The following is a 15023-nucleotide window of genomic DNA, read 5'->3' as shown; positions in this document are numbered from 1 at the left end:
GGCGAAAATTGTGCTTGCGAATGAGTCGGTGGTTTTCGGCGACTAATATAGTTGCTTCTCTGCAGAGGAAGAATTCCTGACCGAGACGGAGGAAGATTGTAGCCGGAGAAAGTCACGTCCCGACACACCAGCATGGTTTTGGGCTTCATTTTTCCGAACTAGAACCATATGCGGTTGATGGTGTGCCAACTGGGATGGGAGTAATGGGTGGTGGTGGCGGTGGAAACGTTGTTTTCGTGGTTTTGCACATCTAGCTGTTTAAAAGTAGTCAAATGGGGTGAGCGTCTTGCTGGCTACAGTCAGCGTAGTGCGGACTCGGAAGTAGAATTCAATTTTACACTACCTCATAACTGAGACCATAACGACATGGTGCAATCGTCCGCTGTGATGACGACGCACAACTGGGATATGGCGTTTGTGCTTAGTCGACGGTTGTTTTCCGTTGCAAAAATGTAAGATGTGTTTTTAAGGATGCCTACGGGGAGTACGATAGCGAAACATGATTCGGCGCTCCGTTGTGGAGCTATACAAAGTATGCAAGGCAGGATCGAAGATGTTCGTTATAGTCAAGCGAAAGAAATAAATGGATTTTATTTCGAATCTTAGACAGGGACTTTTTAACGATGCCACTCTCGCAAATCCAAGACAGAAACTGTACATTGAAACATGCGGAGAATTTATCTTTAAACGTTAGCTAATATAATAGCTATAATAGCTAATGAAACTATATTCTGTTAACTTTGCGTTCAAAGATTTGGAAGGTTATTCAAGAATTCCTTTTAGTATGGACAAAGAGATCTACCAGCGCAACTATTGATCTTTCATATGATTATGTACAAGATTGACACCCATACGGACACAACTGATTATATTTTACGAAGATTTTAGTGCAAAGTGTGTTTATCCAAGAACTATTTGGAAAACAGATCACTAGATCTACAAGCATCAAAAGTGTCGTTTCGGATCATTGCGAACAGGCATATATATAGTTAAGGCCGCACGGGACGTCATTATAATCACCCTATCCATTTGAAGAAGCAAATCTAAAGTACTACTCCATATATCGATGTCAAACATTTATCACTATATTCTATATATGTAGTGTACAACCCATAACATTTTCAGCTCCATTGGTTAACTAAAACTCGAGATTTGCTTCTTCAAAGTTTTGATGATAATTATTAGAGTGAGATAAAAGATAGGGAAAATAACACGGTCTCCCGTGTCACCTTAAGCTCCACCTTGTTTTGAGTTCGTCAGCTCTTCAAGGTTATTAGATTGTAAACCTGTTCACTGGTTGTTAGACGTGTAGATCTGAACCTACAAGTCTAACAACCAGTGGTTTCTCGAAGGTTTATGAACATTCATTCCCATACAGATCTATGGTTATTCATGTAGATTAGCCTGTACTTAAAGGAGTTTTTGGATAACCGTAAACATTCCTTGTTCTGTAATCCGGGTTATATTAAACATTCCAATAATAGAAATTTACAAAGATTTGGATTTTTCAACCAAATACTGCCACCCATTGCTCATGACTATATTGTAATTTGGAGAGCCTTTGGAGAGATTTGAGTATGTTTATGAAATGTTTTGAAAGATTAACTGATTTGTAAACTAATATCGTAGCCCCTGAAACCGAATTTGAAGGCGAACATTTTACAAGTAGTTTTATGTTTGAATTATCGAACTATTTACGAAGAGGGTCATTCCGATCAATGTCACCCTGACGATCAATCCTGATTGAAGAGACTGTAAACAAAGAGACCAAACGTTCCAATTGGAATCTCAAATTTACTGCCAACGTCATTCCAATCGAGCAGGAGACCTGTCAGAAAAAAAATTCACGCACGCTGAAAACTGCTCCCACAAAAATGTTACCGTCCATGAAAAATTTGCTTGTTCTGAAGAAGCATATTTTTTTAATACACGGCTGTTGATTGTAATTTTCATGTTTTGCATTAGGTATGCCTTATTACTCGTTACCCAAACCTGTGCTAACTGACTTAACAAATGAAACCGTTGAACCACTTTTAGCGTGGGGTTCATCATTGGCAGTGCTGCGTGATAGATTTGTAATTGTTGCTAGCTGATTTATTTTCAAAATTATCAGATTTCGTCTCTTTGTATTTTAGTCTCTTTAATCCTCTAATGCGGGACTCAAAACATGATAGAGCATGTTCAATTGAGTCTAAACTTACTCACTAACCCATTAACGCCCTGCGTCCTATTTTGAGGACAGATGCTCGAACGCCCAGCTTCATCAATTGAGGACAGTGATTTGTGCAAATAACTTGAAAACGACACATAATATAATTATATTATTATTAGACCTTGTACACAGACCTGATATCCTCCACTCAGTGAACATTTCATGTCGAAATTCACTCAACAGATGGCGCTACAGCATGATCAATTATACCTTATACCTGCATATCCAACCCCGTGAAAAACTCGGAACTCCAACTTTGACAATGTATATCTCTGTTATTTTCGAAGCGATTTCTAAAATTCTTTCAGCAATGGAATTGAGCATCATTCAAAATCAACGTCCATTTTAATTGTCTCGAAGTAAATGCATCTATCTAAAGTTATTTAGCAATAGACACTTTCAAGCATTTTGGAAAATACATTTAACAATAAAACGGAATTCAAAGCGATGATATAGTATTTTTGACATTAAAGTTATTGTAAAAGTGTAATAGTCCAGGGAAATTTGTTTGGGTAGAAGTATAAATTATTGATAACACTTAAAATTTGATTTACTCAAAAACTACGAGACACTTTAGGTTTCCAATCTGTTTGAATGTAAATCAAAATTCATAGCGATGATATCTAGCTTTTTCAGTATAAATTTGTTCGTACATGTCAAGCGAACACATTTAAGCAGACCAAGTTGCGTTATATTACACATAAAACAATTTTTCCCAAAAAATAACGAGAAACCTTAAATTTTCAACCTTTTTGCCTTTAAATCTATATATAAGGTGACACGGGAGACCGTGTTATTTTCCCTATCTTTTGTCTCACTCTAACAATTGTCATCAAAACTTTGTGGAAGCAAATCTCGAGTTTTGGTGAACCGATGAAGCTTCAAATTTATTGAGTTGTGTACTACATTTATAGAATCATAGTGATATATTTTTCGCACCGATATATGGAGTGGTTTTTGGGATTTGCTTCTTCAAATCGATAGGGTGATTATGATGACGTCCCGTGCGGCCATAAAGCAAAGGCATAGTTTATTTGGCAAGAACTTACTTGTAAAAATTCAGTGACCATCTTTGGGAAGAAATAGTAAATTATAAAAACCAGTAAATTACCAAAAATGAACATTGAAAAAACTTATTTTGTATAACTGAATGCCCATAAACCTAGTTGCAAAGCAATGATGTAATTCTTAGTAATACATTTGATTGTACAAGAAGATTGATTATATTTGAGTACAAAGGGTAATTTTTGATTACACTTGAAATTTATGTTGCTTAAAAAACTTCAAGAAACCCAAAATTTGAACTTATTAGCCTATAAATCGAAATTTAAAGCGATTACATATATATTTTGTATTTATTTGCTTATAAAAGTTTGGTTTGGGGTGAAATGAATATTTCAGATTACACTGAACATTTTGTTTGCTAAAAAATTGAGAAAACCCTCGTTGTTTTGAATTTTTAGCTAGTAAATATAAACTTGAAGCGAAGATATTAAGGGGTCTATTTTGTAAATCGAGCCGATTTATGTGACTCGTCAGCAGACACTGTCGATCAAAGTAAGCATGCATTTTTCAGATGTCACCCGTCGACTCCCATAGTAAACCAGTCACATAGAGTGACAGCTGTCGATAAACTCGAGTGACAGAGCCGTTTTTGATCGACTCGACTTATAAAATAGGGCCCTAAGATTTTTTCGACCTTAATTGCATTCTAGAAGTCTAGAAAATACGTTTGAGCAAAAATAGAAACATTGGAAAACACTCAAAAAGGCAAAGTTGCTCCGAATCGGTTGTTCTAAAACATTGTAGAACATTGTATAGGCCTAAATGCGTCAGCAAAAAAGTTTATATTCTGATCTCGGAAATCATGCGGGTCACCCTAATTTCACATTACTGAAAAAAATGTCTGAAAAATAAGGAGAAACTTTGCCGAAGACACCATACATCTGAAATTGACGGTTAAAGCGCAATCATTTTTGTCTTCCTAGATATGGCTCTGGGACCAATGTGCATTGATTGTTGAAGTCTATTTCAATGCGTTAAAGCAGAAATAAAGCTTTTTGTTCATACTTATTTGTTTTTACTTAAAGTGCTACTTAAACTCAAGGTTTTGGACTGTTAGTCTGTAAATCAAAATATTTTTTGACAAGAATTTGCTTTTAGATGTCTAGTGAACATGTTTAAGCAAGAATTAAATTTTAGAAAACACTCAAAATTTATTCGACTTAAAAAACTAGGAAACATGCTATTATTTACCCTTTTTTTTACTTCAAATCAAAACTCAGTGCGATGACATGTTGTTTTTTTCGACCTTAGTTTGTTGATTGATTGATTGATTTGACTTTATTAACGAGATTTTTAGCCCTGGGCTAGTTCATCTCGGGACCAACGGCTTTACTTCCCTTCCGAAGGAAGTCGTCACTATAAATTTTTTCGTCATAAGTGACTATGTCGGGGATGGGATTCGATCCCAGGTCCTCGGCGTGAGAGGCGAGTGTTCTTAGTTTGTTTGCATAAGATGTTTGAAGTCTTTTCGTAGTTATTACAATAATATAAATTTTTAATGGCATTATATTTTGGATTTTAGTAATTTAGAAAATTGAAATCAATTTTGAGTGTAATAATAAAATTATATTTCTGCACAAATATATTCAATATACTTCAGCAGTCATATTTCAGTAGAGAAATGCACCAGTTATTGCTTTGAATTTCGCTTGAAGGGCAAACAGTGATAAAAAGTAAAATTTTTCGTAGTTTTTAAACTAAAAGATTTTTGAGGGTGATCAAAAGTTTCTATTTCTGCCCAAAATTGTTTTCTGGGCAATCAAATTCACGTAGAAAAAAAAAACTACATATCACCGGGTCGAATTCTTATTTATATGAAAAAAAGGTTTAATCATAGGGTTTATATAGGTTTCTTGAGTAAAACAGATATTGAGTGTAAACTAAAATTTCAACCCAAACATACACTCCCGTGCATAAGTTTGGGTTCACCCCTTTAAAAACATGCAAAAGTGTTCAGTCCATATCTCTGTGATTACACGTCCAATGATAAAGTGTGCCTTCAAAATGTTCTTATGGTTTAGTATAAACTTCAATGATCCAAATTCACAAATATTCATAAGAATCTCTTATTATAGTGTAATTTAACTTGTACTATAATAAACAACGAAAATGAAATGTTGTCCAAAAGTAGGACAACCAAAAAAAAAAATATTATTTACACAATAATTCATTTATTACAATAAAAAATGTCTCAGTTGTTAGAAACTAAAATGTTGCTCGGCACTTACACATATAAGTCATTTAAGGGAGCAGGATTGATTTTGGAATTTACAAAAGCAGTTTTTTCGTTCAAAGTCAAGAAAATTTTCAGGAAAATGTGTTCACTGTATTGTATTCTCCAATTGAAACACATTTTCGTCGAATAATTTTCAGTTTTGAACAGAAAAACTGCTTTTGAAGTTTCGATGATGACGATGATTACGATGATGGAGCGTTGAGCGTTAAATGCAAAAACATTTCATCCGAATTCAATCTCGACGAACCCATGTCAATCACACGAGTCTCCACTGCTGCTCGATTTATATTTTTTCCAGTCCAAAAAACTAAAGTTACCTATTTAACTTATATCTGTCTCAGTTTTCAACCCATAAAACCCTTGTCGTGATACCGTACACGCGAGTACATTAAATTTGACTTTTTGACACATGTACTGCACACAGACACAGAGACACACATACAATCCTCTTCACATTCGAATGTTTCGAGCAGTGCCACTGCCCATAAAAGTGCCGCATGTTCTAAATCATGATTTACGTTGTTTCTGGGAAGGCAGCATACTTATCGCTGCTTCGCAACGGTTTCTGGAATCTATGCTGTGCTGGAATTGTTGAAGGCTTATATCTACACAGACCGAACGAAACATGCAGAAACAATAAGCCGAAAATGGTTCGCGTGCTTCACACAATAACAAAACTGGGCGTTCGGTTTGGGTCGCTTCCACAGTTTTTCCCCGTTTTAGGTCAAGGAGAATCTTTTCCGAAAGCCTTCTTTAGCTCTCGCGTACAAAACTATGCATTAGGGTGCGATTTTTTTTCGTATCCCTTATAACCAGAAGTTCGTTTGCTTTACTGAATGCAAACCACATTCAAAGAGAAATCTTGTTGTTTGAACCAAAACTATTATGATTTAGAAGTGAAGGTCTTTTTAAGGTTATAGAATATAATATTGTTATTTTTCAACCAATCTTGAATTTTTTAGCATAATTCTCTTCAAAATCAAATCTGAGATAAGTTAGTAGAACAACAAATCTATCCAAAGTTAAATATATTTGGTTCAAACGCTCAGTTTCAGAGCAGCACACGAACTTTTGACAAATAAGCCGCACCCTGCTAAACATTACCAACAAACATCCAATTGGAACTGGAGCTTAGTTGTAGTGAACGGTTCCCTGGTGATGATGATGGTGAGGACGCTAATGGGCGAGGGGGTTCTTTGTTTTGATCTGGTTCTGATTAGAAGAGTGCTTCTGTGCGCTCTAATATGTCCTCGTTTGCAGAGCGTGTAGTTTCATCAGACTGTTCAACTTATGAATGCGTAGCACTCTCGCGATAATCTGGAGTGCATTCGTTTCCATGCTGGATGGTTTGATATATTCATATGGAACTTGTCGAGAGTTTTGTTATTCCCTCACCTGATTTCTGTATAACGTTCACATCGGAACGGAATGTGCACGAGATCGAAAGTGGTTTCTGTGGATGACGTCATGCTCTATACGGATCGTCTTCGTCTCCAATGAGCCATGTGGTCTGTTGTATTCAGTAATCTGAGATGTGTTGAAGTTTTAGGTCGAGTGGAACACTTCCACGGCAGACACAGCAAGCACACAATGAAGAAGTTTTAAGACGATATTGTCGGCGGCGGTTGCGGTGCAAATGCCGGCATTCTCAAGTTGGCTTGAGTGAGAAGAAACGAGTTAATCTTTCCGTTTATATTTATATTGCTAGCGAGCGTGCGGGTCGTCAACGTTATTGTTGCTTGCATGATCTGACTGATGGAGACGGAGTTGGTTCGATGGCTGAATGATGCATCTTCAAAGCGATTGTTGTCGTTCGTCATAGCTACTGCAAAAGCAATTATGGTCTTTGTTTCATGGAATCCATACTGCACGGCAAGGTTGCCTGCTAGTTTAACGTAAAATCAAAATGTTGTACTGCGGATTTGATTGAAGTCATTAAAATGGTTATAGTAAGTATTTATCTTTGGAAGTTTTGAAGGAGAAGAATGCAGCACGGCCTGTAATGCTGCAGCTGCAAAGCATGTAACGATACAGTCTGAAGTGCAAATAGCAAACCCGCCTATTCCAGAACAAAAAGCGCCACCTGGAATAGGTGGAATGCCAAGAGATTGAGTTGCTGTACCGTTCTCAAGAAACGCGAAAGTTCTATCAGAAGCTCAACGCGCCCCGCAAAGGCTTCATTCCGCGAGCTGAAATGTGCAGGACGGGAGCATCTTGACGGACGGACGCGAAGTAATAGAAAGATGGAAGTAGCACTACGATACACAGCTGAATGGCACAGAGAACACAGGCACAAAGGGTCAGGACAGCGAAGGTGATGGTTACGTCAGCAAAGCGGACATTGAAAACCAACCAGCTACCGCAATGAGGGAAACTAAGGATGCCATTACGTTTTGACTGCCTCCTGGAAATGAACCATAAATTACTGTAAATATATGATATTACTTACAAATGATTTGCTCACAATTTGCTATACGTATATTCCTAAGAATCCATGAAGGAATTTCGTCCAAAATTCACTCATGAAGTGTTTCAATATGTTTGTCTTATTCTAAGCACATATCATTGGATTGCTTTGGATTTTTTCAAAATATTTATCCAGGAAACAGTTAAAATATAATGTTTGAAGAAGTACTTTATACTTTTGGATGAAATATCCCTAGAAGAGGTCTTCTGATCATTTTTTTTTAACAAAGCTAAGACATTTCCTTTTCAAAATTTACTTTTCGGAAGAATCATTTAAAAAGTGGTATTTTTCTGGATATATTTTGTCGTTTTTAAAAGAGTTCTCAAATAAACTTTTCATTGAATCTCTGGAAGATTATTTGTGGGAATCTTAGAGAATTTAAGACGAAATGGGAATCCTAGATTGATTTGAGAATCATATATGACTCCGTAATGGAAAATGTGAGGAATCATCAGACTTCATCATCATGAATTTCTCAGAAAAATATAAATCTTTAATATAATCCAACGGGAATTTCCGAAGTTATAAATCTTTGGTGCGGAAATAAAAATACCGGATCCGTTGTCAGGGAAGAATATTAAAATCGTTTAATACTAATTATCAGTTCGCGAGTATGTCAAGTCAGGGTTCAAAGTCCGACGGAAAATCTAGCAAAGCGATTGGCAATGGGCAAATGGTGATGATGTTGCTGATAATGTAAAAAAAACGATTATGTTGTAGTGGCGGTGGAAGAGATGGAGAAGACCGTCGATAGACACACCTGCAGATGTAGAGGGCCTGATACGGATGACATGGTGCAGTGCGACAAATGCGACGAATGGGAGCGTTGGTGTAAAGTTTCTGGAGAGAAAACTCTAGATGAACTGGCAAGTGAAAGCGGATCAAGTAGGCGTTCCGATAGTGAATGTTCTCGGAGGCGAGTAGAGGTCCATTGGATTGAGAAGGAATGTCAGAAGGTAGAGCAGTAGTTCCATGAACCACCAGCACAGCAGATGTAAGGTCACCGAGACCAGCGTTCAGCACCGCAGGAGTTTAGACAACACCAGCATACCGCTATCTTAATGTCCACGCAAATCCAATCAGCGCCGATCCGAGTTCCGCGATCTCTGGAAAATTCCACGGTTGTAGAACTGAACCATTATTTAGTATGCTCTTGAAACGACGAAAAGTGTGAAGCCTTTTTATATGTCTGTTTTTGCAATGACGCGGTCTTTACTTAGTTTTTTTGACGTCGACCGACCATAGTGAACTTGAAGCTTTTTTAAACAAATCTGTAGAATTGATCGAGGGAAAATTTTGGATTGTGATCAACATTGTTGCGGATTTCTAATAAAAAAATCGTGGGAGAATTTCAGAATTTTAAAACAAGTAAGGGATAGAAACTCAAGGTAAATTTGTGGTAGAATTTCTGAAAAATTAAACATTATAATCTACATAAACAGTATCTGTAGAGCTGATTTTTAGCTGAAATTGATGATGGGCAGCAGTGCTGGGAATGGTAATAGTACCCAGTAAACACAAACTCGTATACGATAGCGCATAAGAGTACAATTATGGAGGCGATATACGTACATGCGCCATTACTGCCCATAAATGCATGTCAGTCCCATGTTTGCTGTATTTCCTATTCACATGGGACAATTATGCGTTTATGGGCAGATTAGACTGCATGCAAAATGTACGTATATCGCCTCCACATTTGTACTCTTATATCGTTTACGATCGTGTGTTTACTGGGTAGTAGGCTTGAATTCCGCGAAACTCACGTGGCTCTTCCCAGTACAGTAGTTCAAAAACGTGAATCTCATCAAGTAGCCTATGTTAGGTGAATGAATTTTCTAAATCGATAATGTCATTGAAGGCTCTAAATGCGGGAAATGCAGCGTGGAATAGAACATAGAATAGTCTGCTCTTACACAACCAGTCCTGGAAAATGTGAGAATCGACAGCTTTTATAATTTTTCTTGTCAACATTAATATTTACCGTATATCAGTAATATGGCACAAATATTAAAAGGCCTACTGTGAAGAATTGGAGTTTTGAAAGAAAGAAAGAAACGGCGAATGTTGGGGACGGACCTGGTATAGTTGTGTTAGAACACACGCCTCTCACGTTGAGGACCTGGGATGGAATTCCATCCCCGACATAATCACCTTCGGAATGGAAGTAAATCCGTTGGTCCCGACAAACAGCGTTTAGCGTACCAACCCTATCAGATACAGGAGTTATCCGCAATCGTTGGGAGTGACGTTGCTATGAACGTTAATGTCATTATATTTATGCTGATCCTCTGGAATAAGGCAAAGGTGTTCCATTATTCGTACTGGCTCGGAAGCCTAGGTTTAAGCGCCATTACTCGCTCTCGAAAACGAATCTCAAATTCTAGTTCTCTTACTTTGGAAGTTTAGTACACAACTAATAATTAATCAATAAGGATTATTGAAAAAAAAATGTGTAAAAAACATAAAAGAAATTATAAAAGGAACAATCTCACCAAGTGTGTTTTCAAGCAAAAATAATACCGTACACCCCCGTTAATTTGAACGGTACCTCATGCAAACCATCGGGGTTCATTTTTAATTTGAACATCTAGTCACCCTAGAAACATGTTTCTGGTTACCTCTTTCACTGTTTTGTTTTGATTCTGCGTTCCGTTCCACAGCGTTCCATTTCACTCTTCTCTGTTCCATGAGCTAAATGACGTTTGAACCATTTTTAATCTGAACGATGTGCAAATTAGCGGGGTATAAATTAAAAAGTGTTCAGATTAAATGTGGTCAAACCAACGGGGGTACCCGGTATTGGATTTGAGCCCAACGATTTATGGATTTGTTAGTCTCAGCACTTCGACAGCTCCAAATCAGTCGCATTTTGAGGCATGTTTATTTGAATTGATGACATCTCCGGCGAAATTGTTTGTTTCGTCTCGGAAATCTAGTTAGTGGAAAGATGACAGAAAAAAAATCGTCTGCATGTTTTCATTAGTGTGTTTTGATAGAACAACTGTGTGTACCGTGTGAGACCGAAATCCGTACATTTGAATGATTTATCATTATTTTAATATTAAAATGAATAAATATACAGTTTTAAAATTACGCATCTAATTACAATAAGTTCTAAGTTGTTGTTCATGCTAATTTGTATCAAATGATTGGAAAATTGTGAAAATCAAAATGTGACCGCTCATCATTGTGATGATTGATTTGTGTGCCTTCTTATTGATTTGCTAAGAAGAGTGCAGATATTTTCCAACATATTAATAGTCAAATTCGTACTTTTTCTAAATCAACTGTTGATCATGATGACATCTTATACTGAGTATTTGTAATTCCGTAATGCTTTTTATGAACAGTACAATAACTGTTTGGGAGGATTATTATTAAGGAGGATTAGCTTTAACATATTTCATCCCGTTTCAGCCAATAAATATGATAGGATGAAGCTGAAACATACCGCTGAAAATCACCGTCAGAGACGCGGTAATTCAGGGGATAGGTAAAATGATTGTGATAAGCAAAATTTTGCCTTAACTCATTTTGTCTAGCTTCAGAAACTTGCTTGGCCATGCAAATTGATGCAAAACATCGGAGATGTTCCGAATATTCTAAGATCATTTCCAAATGACATTTTTTTCTGTCGTTTGTATTTTTGTGCGATAGTTATTTAAACAGTTTTTCTTGAAACTAGAACTAATTAGATGTTGAACGCCAGTGAATGCATTAAGAATGTTAGAAGAAGAAGTTAAGAATGTTAGAAATCTTCATATACGACCATTTCCGTAAAACTGGTTCCGGAAGATATGGTCAGTCATGTTTGTATTCCCAATCATGTAAATATTATCCTGAGCTATTTCCAAGTGTGCATCAAACTTCAAAATTATGCTTTCGGCATCACCATTGGATGCACGGACCACTGTATAGCAGGTTCAAGGTGCCCTGGGGGAAGTGAAGAACCATATCAATATCAAATCTTGAAGTTTGATGCCCATATTGATATGGTTCAAAATATTTCCTAATTAGCCACTTCCCCCAGGGCACCCGGAACCTTCTATAGTGTAATCAGTGCTTCTAATGGTTCTGAATATGCTGCTGGAAGCATCATTTTGAAGTTTGATGTTAACTTGGAATAAAAAGACTACGATAAAATTGGCGTCTTTAGCATTTAAGATTTGAATTTTAGGCAGCCGTACGGATTTCTAATCACGGGTATACGGGTTTTGATGCAACCTCATTATAGTGTACGGATTTCTATACAAGACAAGCGATTTTAATTCCTGTGCTTTTAAGATTTCTACTCAACTCCAGGCTCATTTTGGGATTAATTATGTCTTAAAAGATGTGAAAGCCATAAAAAAAGAGTGATCAATTGCCTTTCACTAATCCAAATATTTTGAACAGTGGTTTTTATTTAGCTTGGTGCTTAGGTGTACGGATTACGGTCCCACGCGGTATTTGGCGTTTAAAATTTGGTTGCCGATATTAGTCGGTTTGGTTCCGATGCGGTGAATTACCCTATTGTCTAGATTTCTTTATTATTGTGGTAATGTATTATGAAACACTATACTGTGCAACAAGGCCCATCAAGTACAAAGTAAAATAATGTACTTGCTTTTGGTTGCGGAAATGAAGTTAAATAAATTAGAATAGAAATGGTAGTACAAAAACTAATTATTTTAGTGAAATAATCGATTCATGCGTGATCAATGCAGTTTTCAGCAGCGTCATGTCGTCTAAAGCAGGCACAACTCAAATTTTAATGCTTTTCAGAATAAGTGCTTAAAAAGTTGCTTCTGATATCTCTTGACTGTCTCACCGGAGCACATGGACAAGCAAACTTTGTTTGACGAAAGACCGAGGAATCGAATGGAATGCTAAGTTGTGTAAATAGGCTGAGTTCCAGTTAGAATATAAAACCAGAAAGAATCACAACAAACATCTTTAAACAAAGATGTAAGTTACACCTCGTGATCCATATTCAATAATATTCTCCCTTAGAAGCAACATGTTCTCCAAAAGCACAGCTGATCGATCTCGGCAACACTGCTCTCTCTCCACCAAGAGAGCACCCTGTCTTGTGTGAGTTGGTTATTCTTGAGCGGGTGCGCTTTCCTGTGTGGGTAAACGCCAAACTATTTTGACACCATCAGTACCATCATCGTCGTCGTCATCGTCAGCATGTGAAAATAACGCAAAAATGAGAAAAATGGGAGAATGATTTGTCTAAATTTGCTATTTTTACGCGTCTTAGCCACCGTCTGCGGCGGGGGTTTGAATTGCGTCCGAGAAAGAAATTCCCATCCGGCAGCGTGGAAACTCTCTGAAGCTGTCGCGTTTGATTATTCGAATGAGATTCAATTGAAAAGAATGCATGATGCGATTTTTTTTCTCCTGCAGTCCCAAGGGCGCAATCACCTACTGTTGTAAACATTCACACTCACACATGTTAGTGTAGCTGCACGCAGCAAATGCAATTGGGGAGTTTGGGATTTATGTTGCAAACAGAAGCTAAACCTCCGCACACGATTTGCCTTGGCATGCCAATTTTCTTCAGCGACCTTTGCCAGAAATAATTTTTTTCCACTTCAGAAGGGAACGCACACACAGCAAAACAAGGGGATCTCCTTTTACGGAGAGATTGTTTCCCAACTGTAGATGTAAGTCCAGCGCACTTCTGCGAAGTTGTTGTTATTGTTTTTTGCAATCAAACTGTTTGTTTACCTCTCCTTGAAGTATTCCAGCGTTACTGACTCGGAATCGAACTCGTCATAATCTGGCAGAGAATCTCCATCGAAGGACGATTGTATACCGCTCAATCCGAGTTGCCTATGGTAGTATTCATCGCTTTTCGCCGTCAGCGCTTTTGACATTTCACTTTTAATCTTCGCTTTTAACTTGTACACGCTGAATGACCACGTTCACTTTCACCTCTGCTTTTTATCTTTTTTGTAATTATCACGATTACCTAAAAAATATCACGTAATGCTATTTCAAACCCACACGCTTTTCTATGCCTTCGTTGCCTATTTTATTCTTAAAAAGGACAACATCACAATTTTTCACCTATAAACTTCACTGAAAGATATCTTAACTAAGCAATCATTTCCCGGAAATCACACTCAACACACAACTCGATTGACGTTTTCTCTGTCTCCGAATTTAATTTTCCCAGGGAAAAAGTTAAAATCAAAAAACGGAAAACTCAAAGCCCCAAGAATCGTCGACCAACAATTTTACGAACGGTGGTAGTCGGAAAGAATTGATTTTCCTGCTATCTCACTCTGTCAGCCCGCTTTCGACACACCATTCACCGCTCTCTTCACCAAACTGTCTCTTTCACTCCTACACGTCTCCCAACTACCTTTCAGCTACAGACGTGGAAACACACCGATTTGCGAAACCCTCTGCGCGCGGGAGGACAGGGAACGGAACCAACTCAAAAAATCCGTTCTATACGTACCCGACGATTACTGCCAAACCAAAGAGAACCTACCGCAATCGAAGCTCTTTTGAAACTGAGTACTGCTTGCATTGTGCTGTGATGAGTAGGCATCGTGAGGCAAGATGCTGGCCGAAGCTTTCTCTCCTTCTTTTTCGATGGGAGAGCCAAAGATGTCACGCAAAGGCTCTCTGGGAAATTTAATAATTTGAGTAGGCTTTTTCAGTAGAAGCATTAACCTAAGAATGCTAATGTCGCTACTGTTCGTGTTACCAACATCTAGTTTGCCACGCGCTGACAGCTTGAGTACCGGTCCTCAAAGTGTCAAATAAATGTTTAAATCATCCACTACAACATGGCATCGAACAAATAATGAAAATATACAGTAAAGGTGATAATAAACTAATTTAGTTTTGTGAGAACAGCGCTATTAGCGTTCTACTACTAATATTTCTATTGCTTTTTCCAGCTGGGATCAGCTGTTTGACTAAGAAAATTTCGGAGAGAGGGATTTTTGTCAAGTCAAATTGTATGCAAGGTTGTATGCTATAAGTTTATATTAAAAGCTCACTCAGCTTTGAAGATTGCATGGTGCAAAAGCTAGAAA

The 15023-nt window shown here is 37.5% G+C and overlaps 1 protein-coding gene across 9 annotated transcripts in view; it reads right to left on the bottom strand.

Annotated features, from left to right (window-relative positions):
• Positions 1-14497, bottom strand: part of LOC5570714 (transmembrane protein 47) — a 171973-nt gene extending 157476 nt beyond the window's left edge. For 2 of the 9 annotated variants that reach the window (XM_021845109.1, XM_001659257.2), the window contains exons 1-2: positions 14339-14497; positions 13699-13942 (exon numbers count right to left, since the gene is read on the bottom strand). In XM_021845109.1, the coding sequence (XP_021700801.1) occupies positions 13699-13847 (149 nt within the window). In that variant the 5' untranslated portion in view covers positions 13848-13942; positions 14339-14497. Of the gene's footprint in view, positions 1-13698; positions 13963-14214 lie in introns of those variants that run through there. The other 7 variants (XM_021845116.1, XM_021845112.1, XM_021845153.1 and 4 more) reach the window with 7 other exon arrangements.
• Positions 14498-15023: the final 526 nt, after the last annotated feature.

This window comes from Aedes aegypti, chromosome 1, assembly GCF_002204515.2.
Source record: "Aedes aegypti strain LVP_AGWG chromosome 1, AaegL5.0 Primary Assembly, whole genome shotgun sequence".
Taxonomy (NCBI): Eukaryota; Metazoa; Arthropoda; class Insecta; order Diptera; family Culicidae; genus Aedes; species Aedes aegypti.
This window is presented reverse-complemented; position numbering and strand designations above follow the sequence as displayed.